Raw genomic sequence first — 14207 nt, 5'->3', positions numbered from 1 at the left:
TTTAAGTGTCTTTGAACAGGGTATTGTAGTAGGTGCCAGGCGCACCGGTTTGTGTCAAGAACTGCAACACTGCTGGGTTTTTCATGCTCAACAGTTACCCGTGTGAATCATGAATGGTCCACCACCCAAAGGACATCCAGCCAACTTGACAGAACTGTGGGAAGAATTTGGGGTCGTATGCTTTAAAGCAATGCCCATTACAACGTCTACAGCAGAGCAGTGGTGTAGTGGAGTGTAAACGCAAGTAAACGTTTCCCCAGCTTTTAAAATAAAAATTGCTTGACAGTTTACCCACCTTTTGCAGAAAACTGCGTTGAAAGTATAGGGAGTATAACTTTTTCATCACAACTACTTTTTTCACCACTGCATCACTCCAGCAGAGGTACACAGTACAGTTGATCTGTGTTTCCATAACATGGCCACGTGACAGAGAATGTAGGCGGCGAGACAGATCGATAGGGAGTGTAAGCCAGGCCAGCCTAGCCCAGCCTAGCCTCGGACCAGACCAGAGAGAACAATTCAGGCAGGGGTGAGAGAGAGAGAGACACTCTTCTTAATCCCACACTGGATGGTGGACTCTGGGGAAAGTGTGATACCATGTGTTGGTACGGAAACAGCCAGGCTCCAGAGCACTCAGTCAGAAGATGGTTGGTTTAGTTAGCATCCCAAATAGCACCCTATTCCCTTTGTAGTGCCCTACTTTCAACCAGGGCTGATAGGACTCTGGTCAAAAGTAGTGCACTATGTAGGGAATAGGGTGCCATTTAACACGTACAGAGACTGACACCAAAAATTTCCAGCTGGTGGGCAAAGGTCAGAAAATGTACTTCTCTCATAGGAGGATTTAATTTGATTATTTATTATATCAGTCGCCTCAACATGACCAAACTTCTTGATTCCCTTTTGATGGATATTTCAGAGGTATGTATGAGTGAAATGCCTGATGAAGGGATGAAAGAAAGAAGAGGGGTGCTGCTGCTTACTCATTTACAGCAGTTAATATGGGTGGAAGGTGAAGTCTGTAAAACGTTGCCATGGATCCCCACCCAGTGGCTGTTTAGGATGCAGGCCCTGCTGCCAAGCTATCAGGTCATGCCCAATGAAGGTCCTAACGGACCTAGGACCAAATACATCCACAGATAGAGTAGTTAGAAGTAATAGACTCTGGTATAACTCTGTTAATAGACTATGTTAATTATGGATACTAATATACTAGGAACACAGTCTACATGGAGCTACTGGGCGGTTTACTTGCTCAAGCATACATATGTGTCCCAAATGGCACCATATACCCTATATAGGGCACTACTTTTAACAAGAGTCCTATGGGTCTTGGTCAAAGGTAGTGCACTATACAGGGAATAGGGTGCCATTTGGGATGCACTTCCTTTTGGTTTGCCAAGGGCAGCTGCAACAGGTATAATTCTGCCACCAGGAGGCGCCTAAAGTTCTGTAACCTAAGTCCCCAAGTCATCCTCAAACTTGGGTAATCTTTTAGCTTCCAGCACTTTCAATTATACAAAACTCATGTTTTGTTATTTAAATGTATATAGAATGACAAGTAATATTATGGTAACTGAAAATAGCAAACAACAGGCTTGGCTTATACAGTACGTAAGGTATAGAGCTAAAGGGTCTGAGAACTGATGAAATGGACTGATTAGCACATGGAGCTCATGGTTCTGTATATAAAAGTAATTGAATTAAAACAGTGAATTAATTACTAATAAATTGCCCTACCTAATGTCCTGTGACTAGTACAGTGGCCTCAAGTACTCTTATGTCAGTCAAATCTCTCATAATCAGCACCATTCAAAAGGAATAGGTTCCATTTCAGACGGTTTGTCTGTAATAGAAAATAAACCACCGAGTCTATTACAGAGATGGACAGCTTTTAATGGCTTTTGCTGGAGATTTTATCTCATAACAAAGCGACAAAAAACAGGGATACATTTTCTATGTGATTAAACTTAACAAGCATGTCTGAAATGCGTCTTAGTTTTTTTTTAACAAAAGCAAGGAGTGCAAACTTCAAAGTAGCAATTTGCATACAGAAAAACTATGCGAACATTTTAATTCCTTCTAAATCCTTTTTAATGCTTATTACGTTTCTGGTCCATGGTTTTCTATTGGATTTTCTGAGTTGTGTCACTGTCCGCCTCCTTCCCAACGCTAGCATCCTGTGACCCCATCTAAGGACAGGGAGATAGCCACAGCCAGATAGATTGATAGGCCTACTTATGACATCCTTTCTGATACCACATCCTCAGCAATGGATGGTTTACCCTGGAGTCCTAATAGAGAACCAGCCCGACAGGTTTTATACTATTTATATCCCAACTGAATGGGCTGGCAGTTTACCTTTGATGACTTCCATCAATATTTATTGACGCAGAATAAGTGCCGCAACTATTATTTTACGGAATGGTTGAATCATGTGGTTGAACAATGCTACATTGCTTCTGAGTGGCGCACTGCATCTCAGTGCTAAGAGGCACTGAGGCTGAATCACATCCGGCCGTGATTGGGAGTCCCATAGGGCGGCGCACAATTGGTCCAGGTTTAGCTGGGGTAGGCCGTCATTATAAATCAGAATTTGTTCTTAACAGACGCCTAGATAAATAAAAATAATTTAAAAATGTGAAAAAGCACAGGATGGCAAAAAAAGTCTCCTAGGTGTATTTTTAGGAGACAACACCACAACACCACTTGGTCTGAAATTGGTGCCGGTACTCATTTTGTGTGCCAGTAGTGTTTATACTGTATTTAGGTACAGGAACTCTGCAATAGTTTTAAGCCAATATTTTTAAGCCAATATTCTATTGGAAGCAGTAGACATTTTGAGGTGCCAGTACTCAGTTCTGGTGAGCTCCTGACCAAGTCAAACACTGAGTATACTGTTTATGCTGCCAAAACTAATATTTCCAGATACAATCAAATGTATGAGAGTTAACAGAACAGGTTATTACTTTTCTATTCTGAGTTTGTTTCAAACCAAAACTTTCAAGTTAGGGTTCATGTCAAAACAACTAAATAAATCTGAATTGTCAAGTAATTGTATAATGGATGGGAATGTACCTGCAGGTGTGTCAGTATGTATCACATATTACATTGATGTGTTGACTTTGTGACCACAGTCATAAACCCTGCATATTTCTACAATTTCTCTTCTTAAAATGTGATTTTAAACCGAACCCTAACCACACTGCTAACCTTATGACTAACCCGAACCTTAAATTAAGACCAAAAAGTGCATTTTTGTTCTCATTAATTTGTATGATAATAGCCCATGTTGACCTTGTGGCTGTGCTATCACGTGGAAACCCAGATGAGAAGGGACAAGGTGACGATGCAAGCATACGTGACCAAAGAACATCCAGAGGAAAATAAAGATGTCATTTTTTTTATTTAACTAGGCAAGTCAGTTAAGAACAAATACAAAATAAGTATTGATACACATTCAGTTCTTATTCCTGCTTAATAACAGGACTATCCAGACAAGGCAAAGTTGAGTTAAAACATTTTTTTATCCAAAATATGCCATTGTGCGAAAACTTCATATAAAGCTAACCAATGGTTTTTGTTGAAATATACTATGTTAAAAACACAAAATACTAAAAATAAATTTATTATTTTGCTAACCAAAATTAAATGCTATATTGTATGATCGTTGTCATGGTAAATGTATTCTACAATACACCATCTTGAGAAAGGTACACAGCAAAAATACTGCTGGTGTAGGTTGATTCCCATTTGGGTGGTTGGTTCGCTATTTTCAACAGTGCATCACAGTTAACATCTATAGAAAAGGCAGTGCAAGTAGCTAGTTACTTCTGGTGCAGTAAAAAACAAACATACAAATCAACATTTCAGTGTCTGTTCATTTACAGTCAATTCATGTGTCTCTTTGAATAAAAATCACTGAATCAAATTGTTGACCATTTAATACCGTTATTAGACTTGATTCTAATGCGTTTTTTGGCGGTTGTTCTCTTCAAGCCTGTTCTTCTGGGTTTCCATGGTTTCCCAGCTGAAACAAAGAAAATTACATATCGTCATACAGGTTGTACAACTGACTATGTATCCCCCTTTCCCTTTCCCTTACTACGTCACAGTAAGGTGCAGAACGATCTGGTGGGGGGGGGGCAGGGAGAGCCTCAGCTCGACGAGAACCATCTAAAACTATTGAAAACTGTGTGCAAATTAACCTAAACTACACATACTTGTCAGTTATAGCATAATCATATATTATATTACACAAATATCCAAATAATGCGGCCAAAATTGAGAGATTGAGGCGTAATCCATCTGTTTTGGGGCACTGTACTGCATTGAAAGCTGGTTGCGCTCGATCCCGTTAGAAATAAAGCCTGTTCCTTATAACCTGATCCACATACTGCACCACTACTACAAGTCATCTTCCTGGACGTGTGAGCGGTTCATCTATTCAGTATCCCCAGTCACATCATGACCACAGCTACATGTAACTTCTAACCGTCTATAATCTGCCACATTTAAATTATTACGTCTGTGCATGAGTACGTGTGTCATGGCCATTATTATACCTTTAGCACAGACGTCCATGCAGCTTTGCCTGGATATAAAGTTGTTGCTGCTTCCTCCACAGCCTGAATAGATGAACTGCTCACACATCCTGGAAGCTGAGTTGTAGTAATAGCGCAGTATAGACGCAGCACAGCCTCCTTTATCCAGGGGATCCAGGCAGAGCACAGGAGTAGCTGTCAATCACACAAAACAACTATAAGAAGTCTCAAAGAGAAGGCTACTCTTCAGCTAACATTATCTCGTTTCTGGTGTCTGAATTACATTAGTAGATGTAAAATTGAGCGAGGGCCCTGGATGTAATCATATCGGAATAATGGAGTCTAAAGAAAGGACAATGAGTACTCTGTAAATGTAGTCTACTCTTCAGCTAGCATGGTCTAATTTTAGACCAAGAGGATCATCTCTGGCTTCTGAACATGAACAGACACACAACTGAGAGAAGGCTGTATAGAGGGCCATTTGGAATCATTTCAGGGCAATTTTTGCGGAAAATTAAGGCACTCGCAAACTGTGAGGCCCTTGAGTATCGTATTGATAGAGCAGGCTGTTAGTCAGGGTTGGTATTTTTGTACTGCTGTTCCTTCTATCTTGTTTAATTTCTTGATTACTTACAGATAGATGTATGATCTTAATTTGAGCCGGCAGGAAACAAATCCTACAGCAACAGGAAATGTGAATTATTGTGTAGATTATAATTCAAGATGCAATATGAAACTTTTTGGGCGACCCAACTGAATTCACATAGAAATGTTAGTTATAAATCTGTCATTCTCATTGAAAGCAAGTCCAAGAACCAGTAGATCTGTTTTATGCGCGCTAATTCTATGCTTCTTAAGTTACATTTTTGCATATTTTACTTTCGGTTTTGTGCACCAGCTTCAAACAGCTGAAAGTACAACATTTTTGGTGATGTAAAATATATTTCACAGTGGTTTAGATGGTACAATTCTCTACACTATAATTTCTTATTTTGTCACATATCCTGAAATTAGGCAATCTATCTGAATTGTAGCAACCAGGAAATGGTGGAGTGATTTCTGCATAGTGCACCTTTAATGGAAATGTTTGTAGGGGTTGATACATTTCATAAGGGAAAATCAAGTCTGAAATGTTAAAGTGGGAATTACAAACTTCAGAAGCCTTTTTAAATGTCAAATACACTACACATTTAAAATGTCCTGCATTGCAGGAAAGTTATCCTACAACAGTGTGATCAAATTAAGATCCTACATCTGTAAATATCAACTATTACACATCCTCATGGTTAGGGTCTGACGAGGATGTGGGTGTTTACAATCAAATTGCCCGGCTGATTTCATGAAAGAGGTTCCTCTAATCTTGTTTCTACATACTTCTTCATGTAATTCTTGTGAGCAAAGTTAAATATGTTTCCTCAAAATTAATTCAAAGTTAACAACACAACAGAGTGAGCACAGTAGAATATGGTTATAACAAGCCTTTTTCACATGGAATGAGCCTATGTGCTCAACACTGATGTGTTAACGTGGAAATGTTTTCCCTATTGTGCAGTACAGCTGATAGAAAACAGCCTGACTGTTGACTTTGACCATTCTCCACATACTTTTGTGTGGTCTACAGTACTCCATGCAAGACATCTGGTTCTGGAAGCGGTTCTCGTTGCCCTGACAGCCACCGTAGACAAACTGCTCACACTGCATGGTGGTCATGTTGAAGAAGTAGCGCCAGTGCATGGCACGGCAGGGGCCCTCCTCCTTCTGGAACCTGCAGATCTGGGGGATCTCTGGTGGGTGTAGAAGGTGCAAAGACACACTCATATAAGAACTATTGAAAAATGAGACGTGTCACGGTGTATTGCCATTTACCCTAAATAAGTTGATGTGTCCATTTCAAATCTTTAGTACTTTAATAGGTCAGATTTCCACAAACATCATGATTTCAATGGTTACAATAGTTTTGATGGCATTTGAAATAAATAAATACATTATTATAAACAGCAAACTTTTCAATGCAAAGGAAAATTACTGCAATTGCTAAACAAATATAGTCTTTCATTAAAATGCAAATAAACTTACTTGGTATCCTAAAACATGCTTTCTTACATTCCATAAAACTCATGAAGTTGTTGCCATTCCCTTGGCAGCCTCCATAGCTGAACACCTCACATTGTTGAGTGATAGTATTGTAGTAGTAACGCTGGCTATCTCCTCTGCAAGGCCCCTCGTCTACTGGAAGAAGACACACCCCTGGAATGAGAAGAAACACACAACATCAACACTATTGCTGGCTATGTAATTAGGGGCTCTATTAAATCTGTATCGCTGAAGCGTTACAGATAACATGCTTGACATGTAAAGGTACATTCCTGTTAAATCGGTAGCGTTTACCATAATGAGGGAACATTGCCTTTAACTGTCAATCAAACTGTAACCCTGAAATCCCACGATACGGATTATTCCCCTAGGTAAAGACATCTCTGCTGAAGTACAGATTCATGTCAACAACAACTTTATCACTACTAGAAAGGCTTGAGCCAACGCCCATTATATTGATTATCATGGGGTTGAACGGTATTATGGTGCTTTGAGAACTCTCATAACGAATAAAATCAACAGTCACGGTAATCAAATGTTTCTTTACCTTGTTTCGGTGACAACGCAAAAACGTAACAAAGGGAGCATGAAAATATCAGAAAAATCAATGAACTGAACTCCATTGCTGTAGATCGGTTCTAAATTCAACTACCCTTCTAATTTTACGCACGAGATGTGCAGCCATTTATACTATTGTAAAGGTTTTCCCAAGGGGCCGGAGGGGCGGGCTATAGCTGATGACTCATTTGTCATTTTCATAAAAAATCGTATTAAGGTCTTAAAACGACCTGATTAATGTGATGATTTGAATCACAGACAATGTCACATTGATAGACAGCTAAAATATTTATGCAAGACGCCCATCTTTGTTAATAGCTATGGTCTAATCATTTCTGTGGAAATACACCAGAATAAATGTAGGCTAGTCTGGGAACGAAACTACTATGCTAGTGATGATTAATAAATCATCGGTATCATGAGAATAATGAGTTGTTAACAGGTTTATGACCATATGTGTCATGTTGTGGACTGCTGTCTTCAGAGTAGTTCAATTACATGATCATGGTGTCTCTATAGATTCCAAAATCCCGCATTCTCCACATAAGAGATGTTTCCAACATATTTACTTGTTGAGGATAAAAGGCTGTGCATGATTACGAAGTGCACATAAACACAACTTTTGCGTTTAAAATCACGTATCGGATAAAAATTTCAATATAAATGTGTTTCCATTACATTTTCTACTCTACTGATGGTTTTGTCACGAAACATTTTTTTGTGTTACATAGAGAATGTGCCCACTCTGGTATAAACACGTGCGCTCCAGCCGACAACTAGCAACTACAGTGACGGTATAGCCTATTACTACATGATGAGATTATTATGGACAAAATAGCGATATTATTTTTATTTGTCAAACAGCAAAGCATCGATCATCATGTCACCAGAATAAGATCCTCGATATTTATTGGAAATGAGCATTAAACTCATCACCATCCACTTTTACCACATTCATAATATATTTAATCTGTAGCCAATAAACAACATGCTTTCCCGCCTTGTAGTGGGAGGACCACACAACATGTCATCACATGACTCCAAGTTTATTTCTATATGATGGTTTTAATATCAATATTTGTGCATAAAAGCATTCCCACCGCAATTTCTTACATAATACATTTTACTGACACAAAAAGATCCCAACTTTTGTAGCATATTTTGTGTTGTCACATTTATAAAGTTTACCGACAAATTGCCTCTTTCCATCAGGCCTGTCATGATATTTTTTATCCAACAGGTACTTTACTCACACACAAAGTTTGCATTTGAAACCTAGTTGTTGTAACAAATACATCAGTAGAGTTGAAAGTGTGATGAAATCCCAATGAACTTGTATTTGTCATTCGGTACATGGGAATTTAAACGCCAAATATTTTTTTTGCGTGAACTATGTCATCAAGCACATCCCTTTATATGCAAAAAGTCAGTTAGATGGAAATACCTCTGCTGGGAAAATGTGCATATTATTTTCTGCAGATTTTTGAATATTCGCATGAAAATCTGTTGCAAATTGGATGGAAACCTAGTTATAGAGATTGTCTCCCACCATGTAGAGCACCAAACATGTTTCAATTCATTTGCAGTGGAGATTATTTTCGTTTCACACCGGTCACCCTGTTTTGTTCTGTGCCTGAATCCAAAACATACAGGCAGCACAATTCAAATGTAGGCGAGACTCAGTGCTTGACCTGTAATTGATTGAATATTGAATAGGAGCCTTGGTCTAAGAAAAGAAAGGCTTCTTTCTCAATCTCAATACATTTCAATTACATAGGTGGAGGACAGCAACAAGAGGGCAAAATTATTTCATAACATGAACCTCTGACTGTCCTCTTAGTTAACTAAGTTAACCAACTACTTCTCTGATAGAGTTCAGTGTGTCAAATTGGAGGGTCTGCTGTCCGGACCTCTGGCAGTCTCTATGGGGGTGCCACAGGGTTCAATGCTTGGACCGACTCTCTTCTCTGTATACATCAATGAGGTCGCTCTTGCAGCAGGTGAGTCTCTGATCCACCTCTACGCAGACAACACCATTCTGTATACTTCTGGCCCTTCTTTAGACACTGTGTTAACAACCCTCCAGGCAAGCTTCAATGCCATACAACTCTCCTTCCGTGGCCTCCAATTGCTCTTAACTCCCTCACGACGCCAGGACAGCGGAGTCAATCACCACCTTCCGGAGACACCTGAAACCCCACCTCTTTAAGGAATACCTAGGATAGGATAAGTAATCCTTCTCACCCCCCTTTAAGATTTAGATGCACTATTGTAAAGTGACTATTCTACTGGATGCCATAAGGTGAATGCACCAATTTGTAAGTCGCTCTGGATAAGAGCGTCTGCTAAATGACTTAAATGTAAATGTAAATGTTAAATACAAGTAAAACTAAATGCATGCTCTTCAACCGATCGCTACCTGCACCTACCCGCCTGTCCAACATCACTACTCTGGACGGCTCTGACTTAGAATACGTGGACAACTACAAATACTTAGGTGTCTGGTTAGACTGTAAACTCTCCTTCCAGACCCATATCAAACATCTCCAATCCAAAATTAAATCTAGAATTGGTTTCCTATTTCGCAACAAAGCATCCTTCACTCATGCTGCCAAACATACCCTTGTAAAACTGACCATCCTACCAATCCTCGACTTCGGCGATGTCATTTACAAAATAGCCTCCAATACCCTACTCAACAAATTGGATGCAGTCTATCACAGTGCAATCCGTTTTGTCACCAAAGCCCCATATACTACCCACCATTGCGACCTGTACGCTCTCGTTGGCTGGCCCTCGCTTCATACTCGTCGCCAAACCCACTGGATCCATGTCATCTACAAGACCCTGCTAAGTAAACTCCCCCTTATCTAAGCTCGCTGGTCACCATAGCATCTCCCACCTGTAGCACACGCTCCAGCAGGTATATCTCTCTAGTAACCCCCAAAACCAATTCTTTCTTTGGCCGCCTCTCCTTCCAGTTCTCTGCTGCCGATGACTGGAACGAACTACAAAATTCTCTGAAACTGGAAACACTTATCTCCCTCACTAGCTTTAAGCACCAATTGTCAGAGCAGCCCACAGATTACTGCACCTGTACATAGCCCACCTATAATTTAGCCCAAACAACTACCTCTTTCCCAACTGTATTTAATTAATTAATTTATTTTGCTCCTTTGCATCCCATTATTTTTATTTCTACTTTGCACATTCTTCCATTGCAAAACTACCATTCCAGTGTTTTACTTGCTATATTGTATTTACTTTGCCACCATGGCCTTTTTTCCCTTCTCACCACAACAATACACACAAACTTGCCTACCTGGTTAAATAAAGGTGAAATAAAAATAAAAAATGTAATTTTTTAAAATATTTTTAACTTGATTCCATCGCTCTCAGTATATTATAGAGGAGGCTGTCATTCATTCCATAGAAATGACCTTCTCCACCCCATTCTCAACATGGCACAATACTCTTTCTCCCTTGACAGGATCATGTCTGACCAGTGACCACTATACTCCCACACACTTTTTCTCTCTGCACCTTTTCTCTGCACTGACATGAAACCTTTCTACATCTGAAAGGCACAGAACATGTAGGCTAATAGATACATAGGAACCCATCTCATGGATGCATCAGCTGCAGTTTCTTTCCTACATCTACACTCTCCACTGAAATCACGTTACCTTGCTTCGTCCCAAAGCCATAGAAAATGTGACTTATAGTTACTTCGACTATACTAGCCTACACAGCTTATGGATGCAGCTATTGCAATATCTCTATGATTTCATTTTAAACTCATCAATCCCTTATATCTCCTGGAGAACTGCTATAGTTGTCATATTCATAAATCAAATCAAATCTTATTTGTCACATGCTTCGTAAACAACAGGTTTAGACTAACAGTGAAATGCTTACTTTCAGGTCCTTTTCCAACAATGCAGAGGATCCTAATGATGATGTATCCTTCGTCATGACAGGTTGAAGGTAAATACAGATTAGCCTTCTTATCATGCCAACATGAACTGCCGTGTCATTCCCCTTGACCCATATCTGCATTGGAACAGTGAAGAGAACCACAGGCAAAATATTGTACGTATCCACGTATTATTGATATTCTTCCACTCTCAATGGCATTTTTAGACGTCTCAACAACACAACTTCCAACCTAACACCTGTACTTTGGAGAGTGGCCCTTTGCCCTCTGCTATGATTCTACCGTGTTGGAATAAAGGGCATTGTTTTAATCATATTAAGAGATTAGGATGTTTATGCAGATGACTTTATAACCTGGATTGAGGGAGAGGGATTTCTCTGGCAGTTTTCAGGGGTGGAAGACTGGTCCTTGTAAGTCCTTTTGTTCCTTGTCTTTTATGAATTAATATATATTTGATGAATTAATATTATTCAATTCATTAATCTAGCAATCATAGGGAAGGGATAATCTGAGTGTAGGATTGGGGTCTATTTTAAAAATATAATATACCAATGAATATTCACAACCCCAATCAACAAAACAATTAATGAAGTACCACCTAATGTATGCAATTATGATTATCAAGCTTCTGCGTGGCACATTTTAAAATAGTTTTTGTGAGTGTGGCTCTACTTTACGAATAATGTTTACCTTCCCTTCGGGCAACAATGTATTTATTTTCTTTGACAGACAATGCCGGGGGTGATAAATATGGACGAGTTGACAGACGTGGATAAGGCTAAAATGGAAAGAGACCAAAAGAAGATTGAAGTCAAGCTTGAGAGATGGCTGGTAAATTTGACCAGCTTACTTTAATTGATAATTTTTCCAATTGTAAAAGTAATATCTATGTAGGAACAATAAGAGTTCTGGATTGGTCATCAAATCAGACTGTAATGGCATTCTTGATATTAAAGTTGTGTGTGTTACCGGTAGACCATTATTTTGTACGACAGACGTCTAAGTGCTGTACTGAGTTTATGGAGGCGGTTCAGGCTGGTGTAGAAGAGGACACCCTGGTCAAAGGTATTGCAGAGGACAAGAACCCATTCAAGGAGTTGAAAGGTGGATGTGTCGTCTGCTGAAGAGGACAGGAAGAACAGATTAGACCCCCTCTAGTGCCCAAGGACATTCCCCCTACCCAGGAAACATTGCTGGATCACCATTAGCCAACCAAGATGAAACAAAAAACAAAAAATAATAATTTAAATTTCTGAATATATACAAACCTCATGAACCCATGTAAATTCATCTCCCTGAATTGATGCAGTAAATAAGAGTAGTTTTTGGCAATGATTGTCAGAGCTTTGTTGGATGGTTTATTTGTCAGTAAAGTGCTTGTCTCCCATATCTTTAGTGTGCACCATCTGTTTCGTTATTAGATGAAACCAAAGTCATTAAATGAGCTTGTTTACAACTACAAGTCACCTGGGCTGTTTTCAAAGACTAAATGGCTGTTGAGCTCATATATTATAACTGATATTCACTACCAGTCAAAAGTTTGGACACACCTACTCATTACAGGGTTTTTCTTTATTTTGACTATTTTCTACATTGTAGCTTGGCATTCTCTCAACCAGCTGCAACTGGAATGCTTTTCCAACAGTCTTGAAGGAGTTCCCACAAATGCTGAGTACTTGTTGGCTGCTTTTCCTTCCCTCTGCAGTCCAACTCATCCCAAACCATCTCAATTGGGTTGAGGTCGGGTGATTGTGGAGGCTGGGTCATCTGATGCAGCACTCCGTCACTCTCCTTCTTGGTCAAATATCAAATCATATTTTATTGGTCACATACATATGTTTAGCAGATGTTATTACAGGAGTAGCGAAATGCGTGTGTTTCTAGCTCCAACAGTGCAGTAATATCTAACAAGTAATTTCAAAAACTTTCACAACAATACACACGATACACACAAATCTAAAGGAAAGGAATGGAATTAAGAATAAATAAATATTTGGATGAGCAATGTTGGAGTGGCATAGACTAAAATACAGTAGAATAGAACAGAATACAGTATATACAGTTGAAGTCGGAAGTTTACATACACTTAGATTGGAGTCATTAAAACTGGTTAACAAACGATAGTTTTGGCAAGTTGGTTAGGACATCTACTTTGTGCGTGACACAAGTCATTTTTCCAACAATTGTTTACAGACAGATTATTTCACTTATTATTCACTGCATCGCAATTCCAGTGGGTCAGAAGTTTACATACACTAAGTTGACTGTGCCTTTAAACAGCTTGGAAATTTCCAGAAAATTTATGTCATGGCTTTAGAAGCTTCTGATAGGCTTATTGATATAATTTGAGTCAATTGGAGGTGTACCAAATCAGCCAAGACCTTAGAATAAAATTGTACACCTCCACAAGTCTGGCTCATCCTTGGAAGCAATTTCCAAACGACTGAAGGTACCATGTTCATCTGTACCAAAAATGGTGCACAAGTATAAACACCATGGGACCACGCCGCAGTCATACCGCTCAGGAAGGAGATGCGTTCTGTCTCCTAGAGATGAAAAGTGCAAATCAATTCCAAAACAACAGCAAAGAACCTTGTGAAGATGATGGAGGAAAGAGGTACAAAAGTATCTATATCCACAGTAAAATTAGTTCTATATCAACATAACCTGAAAGACCACTCAGCAAGGAGAAGCCACTGCTCCAAAACCACCATAAAAAAAGTCAGACTACAGTTTGCAACTACACATGGGGACAAAGATCGTACTTTTTGGAGAAATGTCCTCTGGTCTGATGAAACAAAAATAGAACTGTTTAGCTATAATGACCAGTGTTATGTTTGGAGTAAAAAGGGGGAGGCTTGCAAGTCGAAGACCACCATCCCAAACGTGAAGAACAGGGGTGGCAGCATCGTGTTGTGGGGGTGCTTTGCTGCAGGAGGGACTGGTGCACTTCGCAAAGTAGATGGCATCATGTGAAAGGAAAATTATGTGGATATATTGAAGCAACATCTCAAGACATCAGCCAAGAAGTTAAAGCTTGGGCACAAATGGGTCTTTCAAATGGATAATGACCC

At 39.4% G+C, this 14207-nt stretch overlaps 2 protein-coding genes across 2 annotated transcripts; one reads left to right on the top strand and one right to left on the bottom strand.

Annotated features, from left to right (window-relative positions):
• Positions 1 to 3387: 3387 nt before the first annotated feature.
• Positions 3388 to 7352, bottom strand: tfpi2 (tissue factor pathway inhibitor 2). Its single transcript, XM_035792836.2, has 5 exons — positions 7186 to 7352; positions 6621 to 6791; positions 6149 to 6328; positions 4566 to 4739; positions 3388 to 4030 (listed from the first exon to the last, which is right to left on the bottom strand). The coding sequence occupies exons 1-5, from the start codon at positions 7259 to 7261 to the stop codon at positions 3927 to 3929; spliced, it is 705 nt and encodes a 234-aa protein (XP_035648729.1). The 5' UTR covers positions 7262 to 7352; the 3' UTR covers positions 3388 to 3926.
• A 4120-nt stretch (positions 7353 to 11472) lies between these two features.
• LOC118397723 (guanine nucleotide-binding protein G(T) subunit gamma-T1) lies at positions 11473 to 12589 on the top strand. The gene is made up of 3 exons (XM_035792622.2): positions 11473 to 11543; positions 11863 to 11964; positions 12129 to 12589. Exons 2-3 carry the CDS (start codon positions 11866 to 11868, stop codon positions 12255 to 12257), a joined length of 228 nt encoding a protein of 75 aa, XP_035648515.2. The 5' UTR covers positions 11473 to 11543; positions 11863 to 11865; the 3' UTR covers positions 12258 to 12589.
• Positions 12590 to 14207: the final 1618 nt, after the last annotated feature.

This window comes from Oncorhynchus keta, chromosome 19 (genome assembly GCF_023373465.1).
Source record: "Oncorhynchus keta strain PuntledgeMale-10-30-2019 chromosome 19, Oket_V2, whole genome shotgun sequence".
Lineage (NCBI taxonomy): Eukaryota > Metazoa > Chordata > Actinopteri > Salmoniformes > Salmonidae > Oncorhynchus > Oncorhynchus keta.
This window is presented reverse-complemented; position numbering and strand designations above follow the sequence as displayed.